The sequence below is a fragment of the Choloepus didactylus genome, chromosome 25 (assembly GCF_015220235.1).
Source record: "Choloepus didactylus isolate mChoDid1 chromosome 25, mChoDid1.pri, whole genome shotgun sequence".
In the NCBI taxonomy this organism is placed as follows: domain Eukaryota; kingdom Metazoa; phylum Chordata; class Mammalia; order Pilosa; family Megalonychidae; genus Choloepus; species Choloepus didactylus.
The window spans coordinates 7420549-7438529 of record NC_051331.1 but is presented as its reverse complement, the minus strand read 5'-3'; the positions used below and the strand labels follow the sequence as shown (position 1 = coordinate 7438529).

At 48.8% G+C, this 17981-nt stretch overlaps 2 protein-coding genes across 5 annotated transcripts in view; one reads left to right on the top strand and one right to left on the bottom strand.

Annotated features, from left to right (window-relative positions):
- The window catches only part of SYCE2 (synaptonemal complex central element protein 2), a 31647-nt gene extending 18466 nt beyond the window's left edge, over positions 1-13181 (top strand). Inside the window, exons 3-5 of one of the 3 annotated variants that reach the window (XM_037818074.1) lie at positions 10493-10703; positions 11613-11801; positions 12901-13181. In XM_037818074.1, the coding sequence (XP_037674002.1) occupies positions 10493-10703; positions 11613-11801; positions 12901-12948 (448 nt within the window). In that variant the 3' untranslated portion in view covers positions 12949-13181. Of the gene's footprint in view, positions 1-10492; positions 10704-11612 lie in introns of all 3 variants that reach the window. The other 2 variants (XM_037818075.1, XM_037818073.1) reach the window with 2 other exon arrangements.
- Positions 11499-17649, bottom strand: GCDH (glutaryl-CoA dehydrogenase). 2 transcript variants are annotated; one of them, XM_037818068.1, is made up of 10 exons: positions 17490-17649; positions 17095-17238; positions 16933-16995; positions 16521-16691; positions 15730-15859; positions 15432-15648; positions 14816-14919; positions 14451-14576; positions 14055-14215; positions 11499-12818 (listed from the first exon to the last, which is right to left on the bottom strand). In XM_037818068.1, the coding sequence occupies exons 1-10, from the start codon at positions 17569-17571 to the stop codon at positions 12745-12747; spliced, it is 1272 nt and encodes a 423-aa protein (XP_037673996.1). In that variant the 5' UTR covers positions 17572-17649; the 3' UTR covers positions 11499-12744. The 2 variants fall into 2 exon arrangements, with proteins under 2 accessions (XP_037673996.1, XP_037673997.1); XM_037818069.1 differs by having other exon boundaries at positions 17095-17274; positions 17484-17630.
- Positions 17650-17981: the final 332 nt, after the last annotated feature.

The following is a 17981-nucleotide window of genomic DNA, read 5'->3' as shown; positions in this document are numbered from 1 at the left end:
TGCTATACACAATCATCTTCACAAGTCAGGGCTATTGGGTTGCAGTTGGATAGTTTCAGGTATTTACTTCTAGCTATTTCAATACATAAACACCTAAAAAGTGTTATCTATATAGTGCGTAAGAATGTCCACCAGAGTGACCTCTCAACTCCATTTGGAATCTCTCAGCCACTGAAACTTTATTTTGTTTCATTTCACATCCCCCTTTTGGTCAAGAAGATGTTCTCAATCCCCTGATGCTGGGTCCAGATTCATCCCCGAGAGTCATATCCCGCATTGTCAGGAAGATTTACACCCCCAGGAGTCAGGTCCCACGTAGGGGGCAGGGTAGTGAGATTACCTGCCAAGTTGGCTTAGCTGGAGAGAGAGGCCACATCTGAGCAACAGAGAGGCACTCAGGGGAAGACTCTTAGGCACAGTTATAAGCAGGTTTAGTCTCTCCTTTGCAGTGACGAGCTTCATAAGGGCAAGTCCCATGATAGAGGGCTTGGGATACTAAACCACCAGTCCTCCGTGTTTGTGACAACATCAGCAACAATCCAGGTGAGGAAGCTCAACATTTCTGCATTTTTCCCCAGCTCCTCGGGGGGCCCTGCATATATATTTTTATTCTCTGCCCAAATTACTTTGGGATGTGACTGACCGCTGCTTTTGAGCCGCTACTTCAGAGCACTGGGGGGTCAGCTCTGAGGACAGCCATTATTCCAACCCACCTCAGAGAGAAGCAGCAGAGGATTCTTTAAGGGGCAGTACCTGTGGTTTTTTCTTCTCCTCTTGACACTTTCCCCATATGGGAGCAAAAATAGTTTGGAAAAGTCACAGATTGACAGCTCCATCCCTCAACAGAAACAAAAAACCCTTGCAATTCCAGAGGAATGCAAGATTTAGATTTCCACGGTTATAATAATATAGTACTGAGACTATCCAGTTCTCAACAGAAGATTACAAAACACAAACAAACAGGAGAGTATGGCCCATTGTGCCAGTTTGAAACTGTTTTGTACCACAGGAGAGGCCATGTTCTTTTAATCCAATCTTGTGGGGGCAGACCTATTGTGGGTCGGACCTTTAATTAGATTCTTTCCATGGAGATATGGCCTTGCCTATTTAGGGGGATCTCAATTAGATCACTGGAGTCCTTAAGAGAGCTGAGAGCACACACAGACCCAGATCCTTGGAGATGCTTGGGGATGCAGAGAGAAAGACATTTGGAGATGCTAAGCTAAGAGATGAAGCCCAGAGTTTGCCCTGGAGAAGCTAAGAGAGGACCCCCAGATTCTTAGAGAGAAACGCCCTGGGAGAACAAGCAAGGATGCACAGGAGCTGAGAGAGAGAAGCTAAAAGAGACAGAAGCCCAGAGACATTTTGGAGAAAGCCATTTTGAAACCAGAACCCAGGAGCAAAGGACCAGCAGACACCAGCCACGTGCCTTCCCAGCTGACGGAGGTGTTTTGGATGCCGTTGGCCTTTCTTCAGTGAAGGTATCCTCTTGTTGATGCCTTAGTTTGGACACTTTTATGGTTTTAGAGCTATAGACTTGTAACATAATAAATCCCCTTTAGAAAAGCCAGTCCATTGCTGATAGTTTGCATAATGGCAGCTTTAGCAAACTGGAACACCCATTGACAGGAAAAAAATAATTTACCTGAAACCATCCCTTAGGAAGCTCTTACATTGAAACTAATTAGTCAAAGAATTTATATCAACCATCTTCAACATAGTCATTGAACTAAAGGAATTCAGTATACAAAGAACTAAAGGAAATAAGGAAAATGTTATCTGAATAGAGATGGAAACTAGAAAAAGGAAACAAACAAACTTTGGAGTTGCAAAGTACAGTAGTTGAAATGAAAAATTCATTAGATGGATTCAACAGCAGATTTGAACAGGCAGAAGAAAGGATCAGTGAACTTGAAGATAAGACAATAGAATTATCCAGTGTAAGGAACAGAAAGAAAAAATAATCTAAAAAATGAACAGAGCCTGAGGGACCTGTGGGACACCATCAAATGAATGAACGTATACTCATCATTGGAATCCCAGAAGGACGAGAGAGAAAGAGAGGGGCAAAAAAGTATTAGAAGAAATAATGACCAAAAACTTCCTCAAACTGATGAAAGACATGAAAATACGCATGCAGGAAGCCCAGTGAACTCTAAGCAGGATAGACTCCAAGAGATCTACACCACAACACATTATAGTAAAGTTGTCAAAATTCAAAGATAGAGGATTTTGAAAGCATCCCACAAACAAGGGATCCCCAATAAGATTAACAGCGCTTTTCTCATCAGAAACCACAGAGGCCAGAAGACAGTGGGCTGGCATATTTAAAGTCCTCAGAGGAAAAACAACAACAACAAAAAACTGTCAACCAAGAATCCTATATCTGGGAAAATTATCTTTCAAAAATTAAGGAGAAATGAAGACATTCACAGATAAACAAAAGCTGAAAGAATTTATCACCAGACATGCCCTATAAGAAATGCTACAGGGAGTCCTTCAGGCTGAAATAAAAGGACATTAGACAGTAACTCGAAGTCATGAGAAGAAATAAAGAATATTGGTAAAGATAACTACATAGGTAAATATGAAATCCTGTATTATTGTCCTTTTGGTTTGTAACTGCTTTTGCCCTCTATATGACTTAACAGACAGATGTGTAAAATAACATTATAAAACTATCTTAATGGAAAGACAGTGTATAAATATGCTATCTAACAATATAATGGGGGAGGGGTAGAGATATATAGGATTAGAGAGTTTGTACACGACTGAAAATAGGTTAATACTGGTCAAACTAGGTATTATTAGTTTAAGGTGTTCATTGTATTTACCAAGGTAGCCAGTAAGAAGATAACTAAATATATAGAGAAAAGGAAGAAGGGAATAAAAATTATACATTACGTAAAAGCAACTGAATACCAAAAAAGGCAGTAATAGAGTAACTGAGGAAGAAAAAACATACAATACATTCAGAAAACAAACTATATATTTGGAGATAGATTGGATACTTCAATACACCACTTTCAATAATTGATAGAACACGTAAGCAGAAGATTAGTAAGGAAATAGAGGACTTGAATAACACTGTTAACCAATTAAACCCAACGAACATATAGATTATATATGTTGTTCTACCTAATAACAGCAGAACATACATTCTTCTCAAGTGCACAGGGAACATTTCCCAGGATAGGCCATATGTTAGGCAACAAATAAAATTTTAATGCACTTTAAAATACTGAAATCGTACAAAGTATCTTCTTGGACCACAATGGAATAAAGCTAGAAATCAATTACTGGAAAGAAAAACTGGAAAATTTACAAATATGTGGAAATTAAACAACACACTATTAAACAATGAACAATGGGTCAAAGAAAAAAGTCACAATAAAAATTAGGAAGTATCTCAAGATGAACAAAAATGAAAACATAACCTACCAAAACTTACAGGATGTGAAGTGAAGGCAGCGCTCAGAGGGAAATTTATAGCTCTAAATGCATACACTAAAAAAGAAGAAAGATCACAAATCAATAACCTAACTTCACACCTAAAGAAACTAGAACAAGAAGAGCAAACTAAACCCAAAGTTAGTAGAAGGAAGGAAATAGTAGAAATTAGAGCAGAGATAAATGAAATAGAGAACAGAAAAACAATAAAATCACCTGTACTGGTTTGGATCAGTTATGTACCCCATAAAAGGCCATGTTCTTTTAATCCAATCTTGTGCGGGCACACTTATTTTGGGTGGGAGCTTTTGATTAGATTATTTTCATGGAGATGTGACCCCACCAATTTAAGGTGGGCCTTAATTAATTTACTGGAGTCCTTAAGAGAGCTCAGGTTGAGAGGAGAGTTCAGAGCTGACACAGATCCAGATGCTTAGAGATGCTAAGCTAACAGATGAAGCCCAGAGTTTGCCCCAGAGAAGCTAAGTGAGAACCCCCAGATGCTTAAAGAGAAAGCCACTGAGGTCAGAAGCTGAAAGCAATGCAACCTGGCAGCAAAGGACCAGCAGACGCCAGCCACGTGCCTTCCCAGCTGACAGAAGTGTTCCGGACGCCATTGATCTTTCTTCAGCGAGGGTATCCTCTTTTTTTTTTTCCCTATTTTTTATTATGAAATATAACATATATATAGAAAAGTGATAACTTTATAAGTACCATTTAACAAATATTTAGAGAACAACTTTCGAAGAATGAAGGTATCCTCTTTTGATGCCTTAGTTTGGACATTTTTATGGCCTTAGAACTATAGATTTGTAACCTAATAAATCGCATTCATAAAAGGAAGGCCATTTCTGTTATGTTGCATTCCGGCAGCTTTAGAAACTGAAACATCAACAAAGCCAAAAGTTAGTTTTTTGTAAAGACCAAAGAAACCAACAAGCCTTTAGCCAGACTGACAAAGAAAAAGAGAGGACACAAATAATTAAAATCAGGAATGAAAGTGGGGACAACTTTCAGAAATAAAAAGGATTATAAGAGGATACAATGAACAATTATACATCGACAAATTAGAAAAACCAGACAAAGTAGACAAATTCTTAGAAACATACAGATTACCTAATCTGACACAAGAAGAAATAGAAAATCTCAACAAATAACAAGAGATTGAATCAGTAATCAAAAACCTCCCAACAAAGGAAAGTCCAGGATCAGATAGTTTTACTGCTGAATTCTGCTAAACATTTAAAGGAGATTGAACACCAATCCAAGAAAACAGAACAGAAAAGATTAATTCCTTTCCTTTCTCACTCTATGAGGCCACCATGACCCTGATACTAGAGCTGGATAAAGACAGCACAAGAAAAGAAAGTTTCAGACCAATATTCCTTATGAATGTAAATACAAAAAATGTCAACAAAATAATGGCAAGCCAAATCCAACAGTAAATTAAATGGATTATACACCATGACCAAGTGGGGTTTATTCCAGGAATGCAAGGGTGGTTCAACATAAGAAAATCAATCAATGTAATATACCATTTTAATAGCATGAAGGGAAAAAGCCACATGATCAGCTCGATTGATGCAGAAAAGGAATCTGACAAAATCCAACATCCTTTTATGATAAAACACTCAGAAAACTAAGAATAGAAGGAAACTTTCTCAACATGATAAAGGGCATTTGTGAAAACTCCACAGCAGGTATTATAATCAATGGAGAAAGACAGAAACAAATCCTTCCCCCTAAGATCAAGAACATAACAAGGATGCCCACTTTCACCACTGTTATTCAACATTGTACTGCAAATTCTAGCCAGAGCAGTCAGGCAAGAGAAAGAAATAAAAGGCACCCAGATTGGAAACGAAGAAGTCAAATTATCCCTAGTCTCAGATGACATGATCCTATATATAGAAAATCCAGAAAAGTCCACGACATAGCTACTAGGCCAAATAAAAGAAATCAGCAAAGTTGCAGGAGACAAAACAAACACGCAGAAGTCAGTTAGGTTCCCATATACCAGTAATGAACAGTCTGAAAAGGAAGTTGTGCCAGTTTGAATGTATTATGTCCCACAGAAAAAGCCATATTCTTTGATACAATCTTGTGGGGCAGACATTAGTGGGGGTTAAATTGGAACTTTGGATTAGGTTGTTTGCGTGGAAATGTGTCCCACCCAACTGTAGGTGATAACTCTGATGAGATATTTCCATGGAGGCGTGGCCCCACCCATTCACGGTAGGCCTTGATCAGTGGAGCCATATACATGAGCTGACAAACAGAAGGAACTCAGTGCAACTCCAGCTGAGTGACATTTTGAAGAGGAGCTACAGCCAAGAGGGACACTTTGAAGAATGCACTGGAACTGAGAGAGGAGCTTCAGCTTACAGAGACATTTTGGAGACAGCCTTTGAAAGCCGACTTGTGCTCCGGAGAAACTAAGAGAGGACAAATGCCCCAAGAGCAACTGAGATGAACATTTTGGAGAGAAGCTGAAGCCTAGAGAGAAATGTCCTGGGAGAAAGCCATTTTGAAACCAGAACTCTGGAGCAGACGCCAGCCACGTGCCTTCCCAGCTAACAGAGGTTTTCGAAACGCCATTGGCCATCCTCCAGTGAAGATACCCGATTGTTGATGCCTTACCTTGGACAGTTTATGGCCTTAGGACTGTAACTGTGTAACCAAATAAACCCTCTTTCATAAAAGCCAATCCATCTCTGGTGTTTTGCATTCCAGCAGCATTAGCAAACTAGAACAGATTTTGGTACCAGAGAAGTGGGGTGCTGGTGCTGCTGAGTTTGCAAATACCAAACATGTTGGAACGGCTTTTTAAATGGATAAGGGGGAGATTCTGGAAGAATTGTGAGGAGCATGATAGAAAAGGCCTAACTGCTTTGAAGAGACTGTTTGTGGAAATATGGACTCTAAAGATACTTCCAACGAGGCCTTGAACAGAAATGATCCATGTGTTGTTGCAAACTGGAAGAAAGGCAATCCTTGTTTTAAAGTGGCAGAGAATCTGGCAAAATTGAGTCTTGGTGTCAGATGGAAGGAAGAATTTGAAAGCGACAACCTGGAATACTTAGCTGAGATCTCCAGACTACATGTGGAGGAGGTACCCTGGCTTCTCCTCGCAGCTTATAGTAAAATGTGAGCAGAGAGAGAGAAACTTAGAACTGAACTCTTGGGTTCAAAGAAACGAGAAGCTGATGGCTTGGAAAATTATAGGCTTCCAAGGGGTGGAATCCCAGAAGCTACAGCCCAACGTGAGGATGTAACCAAACATGGAACCCAGCCACCATTTCAGTACAAGCCATGATTGGAGATGGAGTTATCCAGAAAGGATTTGTGGAAAGTCCTATTGTCTGATGGCTTTGATCCCTGTGTGCTTCATGGGAAGCCAACAGAATTTTTGCAAGATCTTTATAGACAGAGCTGCTGCCGGTCGGGACTGGAGGAGAAAGACAAGGAACAAATTGAAGAAAAAATTTCTTCAAAGACAGAGCCATGGAGGTTGAGGTCTGGAGTCAAGAGGCCTTGGGAGGGAGAGCGGAGTGGCCCACAGGCATGGAAAGGGTGAGTTTGCCCTGGAGGTCAAGGGTGGGCCTTCCGCCTCCATGCTCTGGAAGAGTTTTGCCACCCCAGGTCCCAAAGAGGGTGGAGCACATTCCCAGGGAATTGGGGAGAGCCTGGCTGCCACACCACTGTTCTGAAGGGGTTGAGCGTGTTCCCCAGAGATGGAAGGGAATCTGGGTGCTGCCCTGATATTTGAGGAGGGTGGAGCCAAGAAGGTGGTCTCCCTAATTTGTGGATATGTTGGAGAACTCACCCCAGCGTTTGGAGAGGAAAAGGCTGCCGAAAAGGCCCTTAGGAAAGGTTAGACTCCCACTCTCTCAAGCCCCAAGGATGCAATGTTGTTCTGTAAATGACTCTCAGGCTTTGAAATTTAATAGAGTTTGTCCTGCAGGTTTTAGGAACTGTTTCGGTCCTGTGAACCCTGTTTTCCTTTCAGTTTCTCCTTATGGCAATGCGAATGTTTATCCTATGGAAGTCCCTCCTTTGTATATTGGAAGCACATAAGTTGTTCTAAATTCACAGATCCATAGCTAAAGTAAAAGTATGCCTTAGGACTGACCATACCTATAATTGATTTTGATGGGATCTTGTACTCTCTTGTTGTTACCAAAATGAGAAAAAGTTTTTGTGATATTGTGATGTGATAAATGTATTTTGTATTTGGAAAGAATATGTTTTTCTGGGGTCCAGGGGGTGGAATGTGCCGGTTTGAATGTATTATGTCCTCCAGAAAAAGCCATATTCTTTGATGCAATCTTGTGGGGCAGACATATTAGTGGGGATTAAGTTGTAATGTTTGGATTAGGTTGTTTCCATGGAAATGTGCCCCACCCAACTGTAGGTGATAACACTGATGAGATATTTCCATGGACACATGGTCCCACCCATTCAGGATGGGCTTTGATCAGTGGAGCCATATAAATGGGCTGACAAACAGAAGGAACTCAGTGCAGCTCCAGCTGTGGGTGACGTTTTGAAGAGGAGCTACAGCCAAGAGGGACACTTTGAAATGCACTGGAACTGAGAGAGGAGCTTCAGCTTACAGAGACATTTTGGAGACAGCCTTGGAAAGCCGACTTTTGTTCTGGAGAAGCTAAGAGAGGACAAATGCCCCAAGAGTAACTGAGATTGACATTTGGGAGAGAAACTGAAGCCTAGAGAGGAATGTCCTGGGAGAAAGCCATTTTGAAACCAGAACTCCAGAGCAGACACCAGCCACGTGCCTTCCCAGCTAACAGAGGTTTTCCGGACACCATTGGCCATCCTCCAGTGAAGGTACCCGACTGCTGATGTGTTACTTTGGACACTTTATGGCCTTAAGACTGTAACTGTGTAACCAAATAAACCTCCTTTTATAAAAGCCAATCCATCTCTGGTGTTTTTCATTCCAGCAGCATTAGCAAACTAGAACAGAAGCCATTTACAATAGCATCTAAAAGAATAAAATACCCAGGGATAGATCTAACAAAGGCGGTGAAAGACTTGTACACTGAAAACTACAAAACTTTTTTGAAAGAAATTATGGAAGACGTAAATAAGTAGAAGGACATCCATGTTCCTGGTTTGGAATACTTAATATTGTTAAGATGTCAATACTGCATACAAATTCATTGCAATCCCTTTCAAAATTCCAACTACCTTTTTTACAGAAATAGAAAAGTTGATTATGAAATTTATATGGGATAGCAAGGGGCAATAGCCAAAATGGTCTTGAAAAAGAACAAAACTAGAGGACTCACACTTCCTGATTCAAAACACTACAAAGCTACATTAATTTAAACAAGGTGGTACTAGCATGAGGATAGACATACAGACCAATGGAATAGAATTGAGAGTTCAGAATTAAATCTACATGTCTATGGCCAGTTGATTTTTGACAAGGGTGTCAAGTCCACTCAGTGGGGACAACAAATGGTGCTGGGACAAATGGAAATTCACATGCAAAAGAATAAATGTGGACCCCTACCTCACACCATATAGAAAAATTCAGAATCAACCAAGGACCTACATATAAGAACTAATACCACAAAACTCTTAGAAGAAAACATTGGGAAATATCTTTAGGAGCTTGTAGTAGGCAATGGGTTTTTAGATTTTATACCAAAAGCATGAGCAACAAAAGAAAAAACAAAGGAACGTAATCAAAATTAAAGACTTTAGTGCATCAAAGGACATTAGCAAGAAAGTGAAAAGAACCTACAGAATAGGAGAAAATATATGGAAACCATGTATCTGATAAGGGTTTAATATCCAGAATATATAAAGAACTACTATTCAACAACAACAACAAAAACAAAAACAAATTTAAAAATAGGTCAAGGATTTGCACAGACATTTCTCCAAAGGTGATATTCACATGGCCAAGAAGTATATGAAAAGATGCTCAACATCATTAGCCATTAAAAAATGCAAATTTAAAACTACAAGATACCATTTCACACCCACTAGGATGGCTATTGTTAAAGAAACTGAAAACATACGTGTTGGCTAGGATGCAGAGAAATAGAAACCCTCTTACGTTGTTGGTGGGAATATAAAATGGTACAGCCACTAAGGAAAATTTGGCAGTTCCTTTGACAACTAAATGTAGAATTACCATATGGCCTGGTAATTCCACTCCTAGGAATATACCCAGAAGAATTGAAAGCAGGGACTCAGATGTTTGTACCCCAATGTTTATCCCAGCATTATTCACAAGAGCCAAAAGGGAGAAGCAACTCAAGTGTCCATCAGTAGATAAAAGGATAAACAAAATGTTGTGTGTCCACACAACGGAATATTATTCAGCTGTAGAAAGAAGTGCTGGCACATGCTACAACGTGAATGAACCTTGGTGACATCGTGTCAAGTGAAATAAGCCAGACACAAAAGGACAAACATTGTATGATCTCTCGTATGTGAAATACTTAGAATAAGCAAATTCACAGAGGCAGCAAGCAGAATAGTGGTTACAAAGGGTGGCAGGAGGGGAGGATGGGGGGTTATTGCTAAGTGAGTAGGAGTTTTGGTTTAGGATGATGAAAATCATCTGGAAATGGTCAGTGGTAAAAGTCACATTCTTGTCAGTGTGCTTATGTCAAATAATCGTCCACTTAAAACTGGTGAAAATGATTTTTGTGTTCTGTGTATTTTCCACAGTTAAAAATTAAAGTATCTATGCTATTTGTAATATTCTTGATGCTCAATTCGAAGAAGTAACTTGATGTAATAAAACAACAGTGGGATCTGGAGTCAGATTTCCTTGTTCTGGGACGTTGGGCGTATTTAATCTGGGCCTTTGGTGGTGTTTTCTGTTATAACATGGGGATCCCATCCCTTTCCCTCAGGGTGGTTGCATGAATGAAGTAACCTAGGAAACTGAGTGTCACCCCAAGAGTTGAACGACAGTGTCCTCCTCCCACCACGTGGCCAAGTCAGGTCAGCCACCTTTGGGAGAACTTGGCATGACCTCATTTTTCTCTCATTTCAGAAGTCAAGTTTCCAGCCCTTCCATCGCGATCTCCAGTGCCAACCGCCAGCTGGTGACGCTGGAAGGGAAGCCAGGGCCTTACTTTTCCTCTCTGGACTCTAGCATCGACATCTTGAAGAAGAGAGCCCAGGAGCTGATTGAGAACATCAATGAAAGCCGGCAGAAGGACCACGCACTCATGACCAACTTCAGGGACAGCCTCAAGATCAAGGTAACGGAACCCCCAGCCCCACTGCCCCAGTCGGGGGCAGGGGGCCATTCCTTGTTTAGAAGGGGAGGGAATGAACCCCGACTGAGACTGTCAGGTTCCGGGCAGGGTGCTGGGTGGTGAAGGGTGGCTCGTTTCACCCTCACAGCAATCCTGCCAAGAGATTGCACCCATTTCAGTTGAGAAAGCCAAGGTTTGGAAATAATTTGCCCGAGTGAGAGAGCCAGGATGTGGAACCACGGCCCCTTGATGGTTATGGGATGGGGGGCGGTGGGGAGGCATCTTATCACACCCACGCATGCACTGAAGTCGGCCGGGCCAGGACAGAGTCGGGGGTCCCTCGACACGTGCCTGGGGCTCCTGTAAAGAAGTCTGGCTTTTACTCAGAGCTCTAATGCTTGTTTTTGTGCCTGATGCAACTTCAAAATGTATAATGAATCCTAGGAGTGGAATAGCTTGTTTATTCCACATGCATCTCCTGATGACAGATTGCCTTTTCCTTTTTTTTTTTTCCCTTTGCCCCCCTCCCATCCCTACCAGTACCACCCTGGTACATCATAGAAAATGTAGAGTATAGAAAAGTATAATGTATTAGACAAAATATAGAAACGTCACTAATGCTACCACCTACCATAGGCTACCCAGTTACATATTTTCTAGGCTCTGTCCTGTGTGCTTTTGTCTGGACACGGGGGAGCTTATACTATATACAGAATTTTTTTTTCATCTTGCTTTAAAGAAAAAAATTAACACTTAAAAAAAAATTAACACATAAGCATGTATCCCCAGTCACTGGAGTTGTTTTACCATCTTTATAAGACAAATGGCAGAAATCAAAGAGAGCAACTTAGAACGCACGTCTCCTGACACCTCCTGCTTCAATTTTCAAGAACGCGTCTTATTCTTGAAAAGGTTTCAGATCTGGCAGAGAAGTTAGAGGAGAGGATGTACCAGCTTTACAATCACCACAACCAGATCATTCAGGAGAAGCTCCAAGAGTTCACCCAGAAAATGGGCAAGATCACCCATCTGGAAACAGAGCTCAAGCAGGTCTGCCACAGCGTGGAGACGGTGTACAAAGACCTGTGTGTCCAGCATGAGGTGCGGGAGTGGGGGCCTTGGGGAAGGGGCGCTGGGGCGGTGAAGCTGAGGGTTGGCTGTGGGCAGAAACCAAACCCCACAGGGGTGGCAGTCAACGAAAGCCCCCGAGTCTCATTCGGGCTCCCCTGTCATGTGGTGTGTCTGCACTGAGGCCACCGGTCAGCCGTTACTGCTCACCAAGCATGTGGTCAGCTCTGCTGATGGAAAGCACCAAGTCCCTTGCACGCCTCCAGTCAGAGAGTGTCCCATCGGCCCCATGGCCCTAAGCCCCAAGCCCAATTCAACCCCTGGGGCCTGGCACTGCCTGGCCTGGGCTTCCTTATCACGGAGGAGCCCAAGGCTCGGAGGGACACAGGCCAGACCTCTCCAGGGGCAGAGATGGGCGCTCATCCCACACAGCCCCATGACTCACGGCCCCCAGACATGCTCGGTTCTTGGGCGGTTACAGCTAAATGTGGCCAACACTGTGGGCCCAGACTCCCAGACTCGCTTATCCTCACCCTCACTGTGCTCCAAAGGCCAGCACAAAGCGACATCCTCACAGGCTGGGGTCAGAGGGCACAGAGTGAGCTTCTGGTGTGAGGGGCTCTACACCCCGTCACTGTCATACAAGTTGCTTCAAATGTCACGCCCTTCCCTCTCCCTTCTCCAAGGCAGATGGAGTCCATTATCATCCTCGGTTGAAAACGGATTGTGGAACTCTGTAGAAGATTCAATCTTCTCTTAAGGAGAAGTAAATCTGAGTGACTTAAAAAGGGAAATTTTAATGTTTAATATTTAAAAGTCAGGGTCCCTCACTCCCCATCATATAAATTGCCTCCTCTTGAGAGTTCCGGGCCCTCCCCCACCTCCCTGACTGTGGTCACAGAACGTTCTGGAAGTCCGTCCCGGCGTCCCTCTGGGAAGGGGCTTCGGAGGCGCGCAGGCCCCCGGTGCAGTGTGTTCACTTGGCGGCTGTGAACGCCTGAATTCCCGTGATCGCTCTCCCCAGGATCAAAGCGTGAATGTCATGGGTCCCTGAGCAAGATAAATATTGAGTCAGCTTGGAGTCTCCACAGCTCACAGCTTCCTTTTACAGTCAGTCTCCCTGTGCCCCCAGGCTGCACCTTTGGAAGGAGAACAGACACACAACGACAGCGAGTGCTGACAGCCCGGCAGCCGCGGGCGAGCCACACGCAGGCTCAGAGGCCATGTTCACGCAAGAAGTTTGCTTTCCCATAGTTCTGTAACATGTCTGGGCTAAACCCAAAGCTCCTTCTGTTAGACCCCGAAATGCAGTAAGTCTAAGCCCTGCCTAGGGCCCTGCCTCGGTTCAACCCATGCCTGGCAGATTCACCACCCCCCAAAAAAACCAAGAGTTGATTAAATGTTCAATTTTCACCCGAGCTGTGCTTCCTTCCCAGAGGCCGGGATATAGGTCGGGCCCTTTCTTGGCCAAGGAGGGATCGCAAGGCAAACACCTCAGAAAAACAATCACTGTCTTGGCCCCTCTGCCCCAGAGCCTCCTGGGAGAGGGGCCCCCGTCATGCTCTCCCGTGTCCTACAGCCTCTGAGGCCCTTCTGTCTCAGTGCTCGGCTGCTCCTCATTCTCAGGGGCGGAAGGAGGGATGCTCACCTCCCTCCCACAGAGTAAAATAATTCAAAGCAGGGATCTGACCCCATCCCTCTCCAACGTGACCCACCTGAAGGCCCCCCGTTTCTGTAGCCCTCAGAGCCCTTCCCACCCCTTCTACCCCTTTTCTCCCTCTGGCTGTTTCTGGAATGTCCAACCCAGCTCCACCGCTTGGCTCAGCTCCATAGACCGCAGGGTGGGGCGGGGAAGCCGCCCTCCCGTGCCTGCTGGCCTCCGGAAGCCGCACCAGCTCCTCCGCTCAGGGCAGCCCCCTGCTCCCCAGGCCTCCTCTGCTACCTTAGTTTCTCCTATCCTAAGACGGTGCTGCAGTCCCCACGTCCGGCCCCCTCCTGCTGCCTGGCCCTTGCCGACGGGCAGGCGGGGGACCCTGCCTCGCTCAGGGGTGCTTGCAGAGGATGTCAGTCTCAGGGACGCCCCTCCTCAGCCAGCACATGGAGGACTGTGAACCCCTCGCTCCCACCATCCCAAAGGGAGCCCCCCGGGTGGACTGCCCGCGTCCCACTGCCCGCCAGCTGGTGGGGGCTGGGAGTAGGACTCAGGCCCATTCCCTGCCCCTCCTCACCCAGTGTCCCCCAGCTGGTAAGGCCGCTGCACCCCACCCCCGGGGCCCCCGCTCCTACCTTCATAGGTGTTGACGGCCTCCAGGTTCAGCATGTGCCGGATCACATGGTACTCATCAGAGACCCCGTTCCCCCCCAGCATGTCACGGGCCTGGCGGGCGATGTCCAGGGCCTTCCCACAGTTGTTTCTCTTCAGCAGGGAGACCATTTCCGGGGTGGCCCTGGTGGGGGCGCAGGCACTGGGTTACGAGGATCGACCCGGCCGGGGAGGCCCCACACTGCAGTCCCCAGCTGAGTGACACAAGGCTCCTCAAAGCCAAGAGGGGGGAAGAAGGGACACATCCCCAGAGATGTGCCGTTCTCCCCAGGGCTAGCCACCACATGCCACCCCAGGAGGGGCACGGGGCCCCCCGCCACAGCTGTCTCCCCTGCGTGCCCCCTGTATCCAGCCCCTACTTGTCCTGATCCTTCAAGCGGCCGAGCTGCAGGCAGGCATGAAGGCCCAGGGTGATCTCGGTGAGCATGTCCGCCAGCTTCTTCTGGATCAGTTGGTTCCTGGCCAGGGGGGCGCCAAACTGGATCCTGCATAGGCAAGGCCGGGGTAAGGGCAAGATGGAGGCCCGCTCTCCCTCCCCTCCCAGGGCCCCCCTCCTCCAGGAAGCCTTCCTGGGCTGCCTTGGCCCCCACTGGCCTCGCCTCAGCAGCTCTTGGCCGCTTGGAAGGACTATATTGGGTATTTCACAGATAGAGTATGTCAAGGTCGGTGAATCACGGGTGGTGTAAGGAATGGAAACCAAGCTCCCACAGCATCCCCCCAATACCTGTCCAGGGTGTACTGCCGGGCCGTGTGCAAGCAGAACTCGGCAGCTCCAAGCACACCCCACGTGATGCCGTACCGGGCGTTGTTTAGGCAGCCAAAGGGGCCCTGTGGTTGTTGAGAAGGGGGGCTCAGAACCCCTGCTGAAGGACAGGGAAGCCCCCTCCCCAAACTGCCCTCAGTGTAAGCAGAGGGGACTCAGGACGGCCATCAAAAGTCACACATGGCTCTGGCCCCAGAGCTCGTGCCCTTCAGGCCTTGCTCGTGCCAGCTCACTCTTGGTTGGCACCCAGTTCTAGCCAGCTCAGGATCTGGCTTTGATGCTCAGACCCAGAAAGCTGATGTGCAGAGACAGAAGAATGCCCCAAATCAAAGGCTTATGCTGCTTCAGGCCCCTCCGTCCTGGGCAGAGAGCCAGCTTGAGTGCAAAGTGTCCGCCCGAAAGGCAGTGGTCAGCACATCGGTGAAGAGGGTGAGCCGCTCAGGGTCATGGGCGTGGGCTGCACGAGGACAGGTCTCAGTCCGCCTGTCCCCCAGCTGGGTCCCCAGGGCAGGGACCACCCGAGAAGGCAGGGCCAGCAGGCGGCCCAGCCCCAGTCCCCAAGGTGGCCACTGCTCACCACCAGGCCGGAGACCTCGGGCAGCATGTTCTCCTCCGGCACCTCCACACCGTCCATGACGATCAAACCAGTGGCTGAGGCCCGCAGGGAGAACTTGCCCTCGATCTTGGGGGCTGAGAGGCCCCGCATCCCCTTCTCCAGCAGGAAGCCCCGGACACGGCCGTCTTCACAACGGGCCCACACGACAAACAGGTCGGCCACAGGCGAGTTGGTGATCCTGGGGTGGGATAGGGCAGTAAGAGGCCTGGCCACCACCCCAGGCCCTGCCTGCCTGCCTGCCCAGCCTCTGGCTGCTCACCAGGTCTTGGTCCCATCGAGGGTGTAGCTCTTGCTGGACGGATTGTAGCGAGCTCTGGTCTCCATGCCGCCAGGGTCACTCCCGTGATTAGGTTCTGTGAGCCCGAAGCAGCCCAGGAGCTCCCCCTTGGCTGCAGGGACCAGGCGGGGTCACCAGGGCTGCCTGGCCCCCACTCATCCCCTCAACTGAAAACGGCCTTGTGGGCAAGGCAGGCCCAGGCCCTGCCCTCCTGGCACCACTAGACAACGCTGTAGATCGGGAGAGGGCCCCAGGGGAGGCAGGAAGCAGTCGGCTAAAGCATGTCTCAAAGGACAGTTTTAAGTAGTGGGAGGGTGTGGGGAACAGTGTTCCCGGCAGCAGGAACAGGATGTGCAAAGCCACAGCACAGCAGCACATTTGGAGAACTCCAAGGAACTGAGTCTGGCTGGGGAGGAGCAGTCAGGAGAGAGGCCAGAGATGAGGTGAAAGGGTCAGCTGAGGCCAAGTCACGTGGGGGGCCTCTCGGACCCCCGAGGAAGTTAGGACTTTAAACTTCAGACTTGGATGGGAGACTCATAGAAAGGTTATAAGCCTGGAGGCAAATCAGGAGGGAGATGCTGGTGGCAAGAAGGGGGCAGATCCGAACGAGAGCTGGGAAGCGCCGGTCAGGGCTCAGGGCTAGCGAGGGTTTGGGTGTGGGGGTGAGGCAGGGGCCTGGGTGGACTTTGGTGTGATCCTTGAGAGGGGGTCACCTGTGCTGCAGACCCCGGGGACCATCCGCTCCCCACCAGGCCCCAGGGGCTGCTGCTCACCCAGGCGGGGCAGATACTTCTGCCGCTGCTCCTCGCTGCCGTAGGCATAGATGGGGTGCATGACCAGTGAGGACTGGACGCTCATTGCCGACCTGTAGCCGCTGTCCACCCGCTCCAGCTCTCGGGCCAGGAGCCCATAGGCCACAGATGAGACCCCAGCACAGCCATACCCTGGGGGTTGGGAGGAGGGCAGGGCAACGGGGTCAAAGTCCTGCCTGGCTGGGAGCTGGAGGCGGAGCAAGACCAGGCACCCAAGGAGGGGGCCCCAGCTGGCCCCGGCTTGAGGGTTTACTCATTTTATCCCCACAGCTGCTTCCTGAGGGTGGGCGCCCTTTCCAGCCGGGAAACAGTGCTCAGGGAAAAGGAGGGATTTTCCAGGACACAGAGGGGGCCGAGAGAAGCTTGTCCCTACCTTTGATGGTGGGGCCCAGCACGCCCAGCTCCCCCATCTCCGAGATGATCTCCCGCTGAAAAACTGCCAAGGGACAGACGCCCGAGCTCAGACCCGGGCCCAGCCCGGAGGAGCCCGGGGTCCCAGGGGTGCGTGGCCCCGGCGGGAGGGGAAGCCCCGCACCTTCGTTGCGATTGGCCAGCAGGATGCGGGGCATGAGGCGCCCCTGGCAGTACTCGCGGAAGGTGTCCCTGATGAGGATCTCGTCCGAGCTCAGCTGCTCCTCCAGCACCAGCGGGTCCCGCCAGTCAAACTCGGGGCGCGAGGCTGCGGCGGGGAGCGGCGGCTGAGCCCACCCGGGCCCTCAGCCCCAGCCCTCCGGCCGATGCATGGCCCCGGCCCCCGAGGGACGGGGGCGACAGAGCCCACCCGGGGCGCACGGCGGGAGGAGGGCGCCTTCCCCGCGGCTGGCCGGCCCTGCGTCCTCGCGCCCTTCCCTGCAAGCCCCGGGCGGGAGAGTCAGGCGGGGCCGCCCCGAGCCCCCCACACCCCGCCGCCCCCCCCGGGCCCGCGCTGACCGCTGCGCGCCGCCGCCGCTCCCCACGTGCGCAGGCCGCGCAGGCCCGGGCGCAGCCGCGCGGAGACGCCTCTCAGGGCCATGCGGGCGCCGGGCGGGGCGGCAGGGCCTGGATGCGGGGGCCGCGCTGTGCCTCCCGCCGCGCGGCCGACTCGGGCCTTTGACCTAGGCCGCGGTGGGCGGGGCGGGGCCCTGGAGGCCTCCCTTAGACTCCGCCCACCAACCGCCGCGGCTCGGCCTTTTAAAAGGGCTATGCCAGCCCCGCCGCTGGAGGCGGACGAGCCAAGGCCCACGCGGGTGAGCCCCTTTAAGGAACAGAACAGGGAAGGGGCGGAATGTGAGGGCGCCGACCCAATTGGTCATCGGGATCCCTGCTTTGATTGGCCGTGGGAGGGGGCACGGCTCACTTCTGATTGGTCAGCTGCAGGAGGCGTGTGCGGAGGGCTCCGGAGTTAAAAGAGGGATCTGAAGCACCACCGGAAATGAGTTGTGC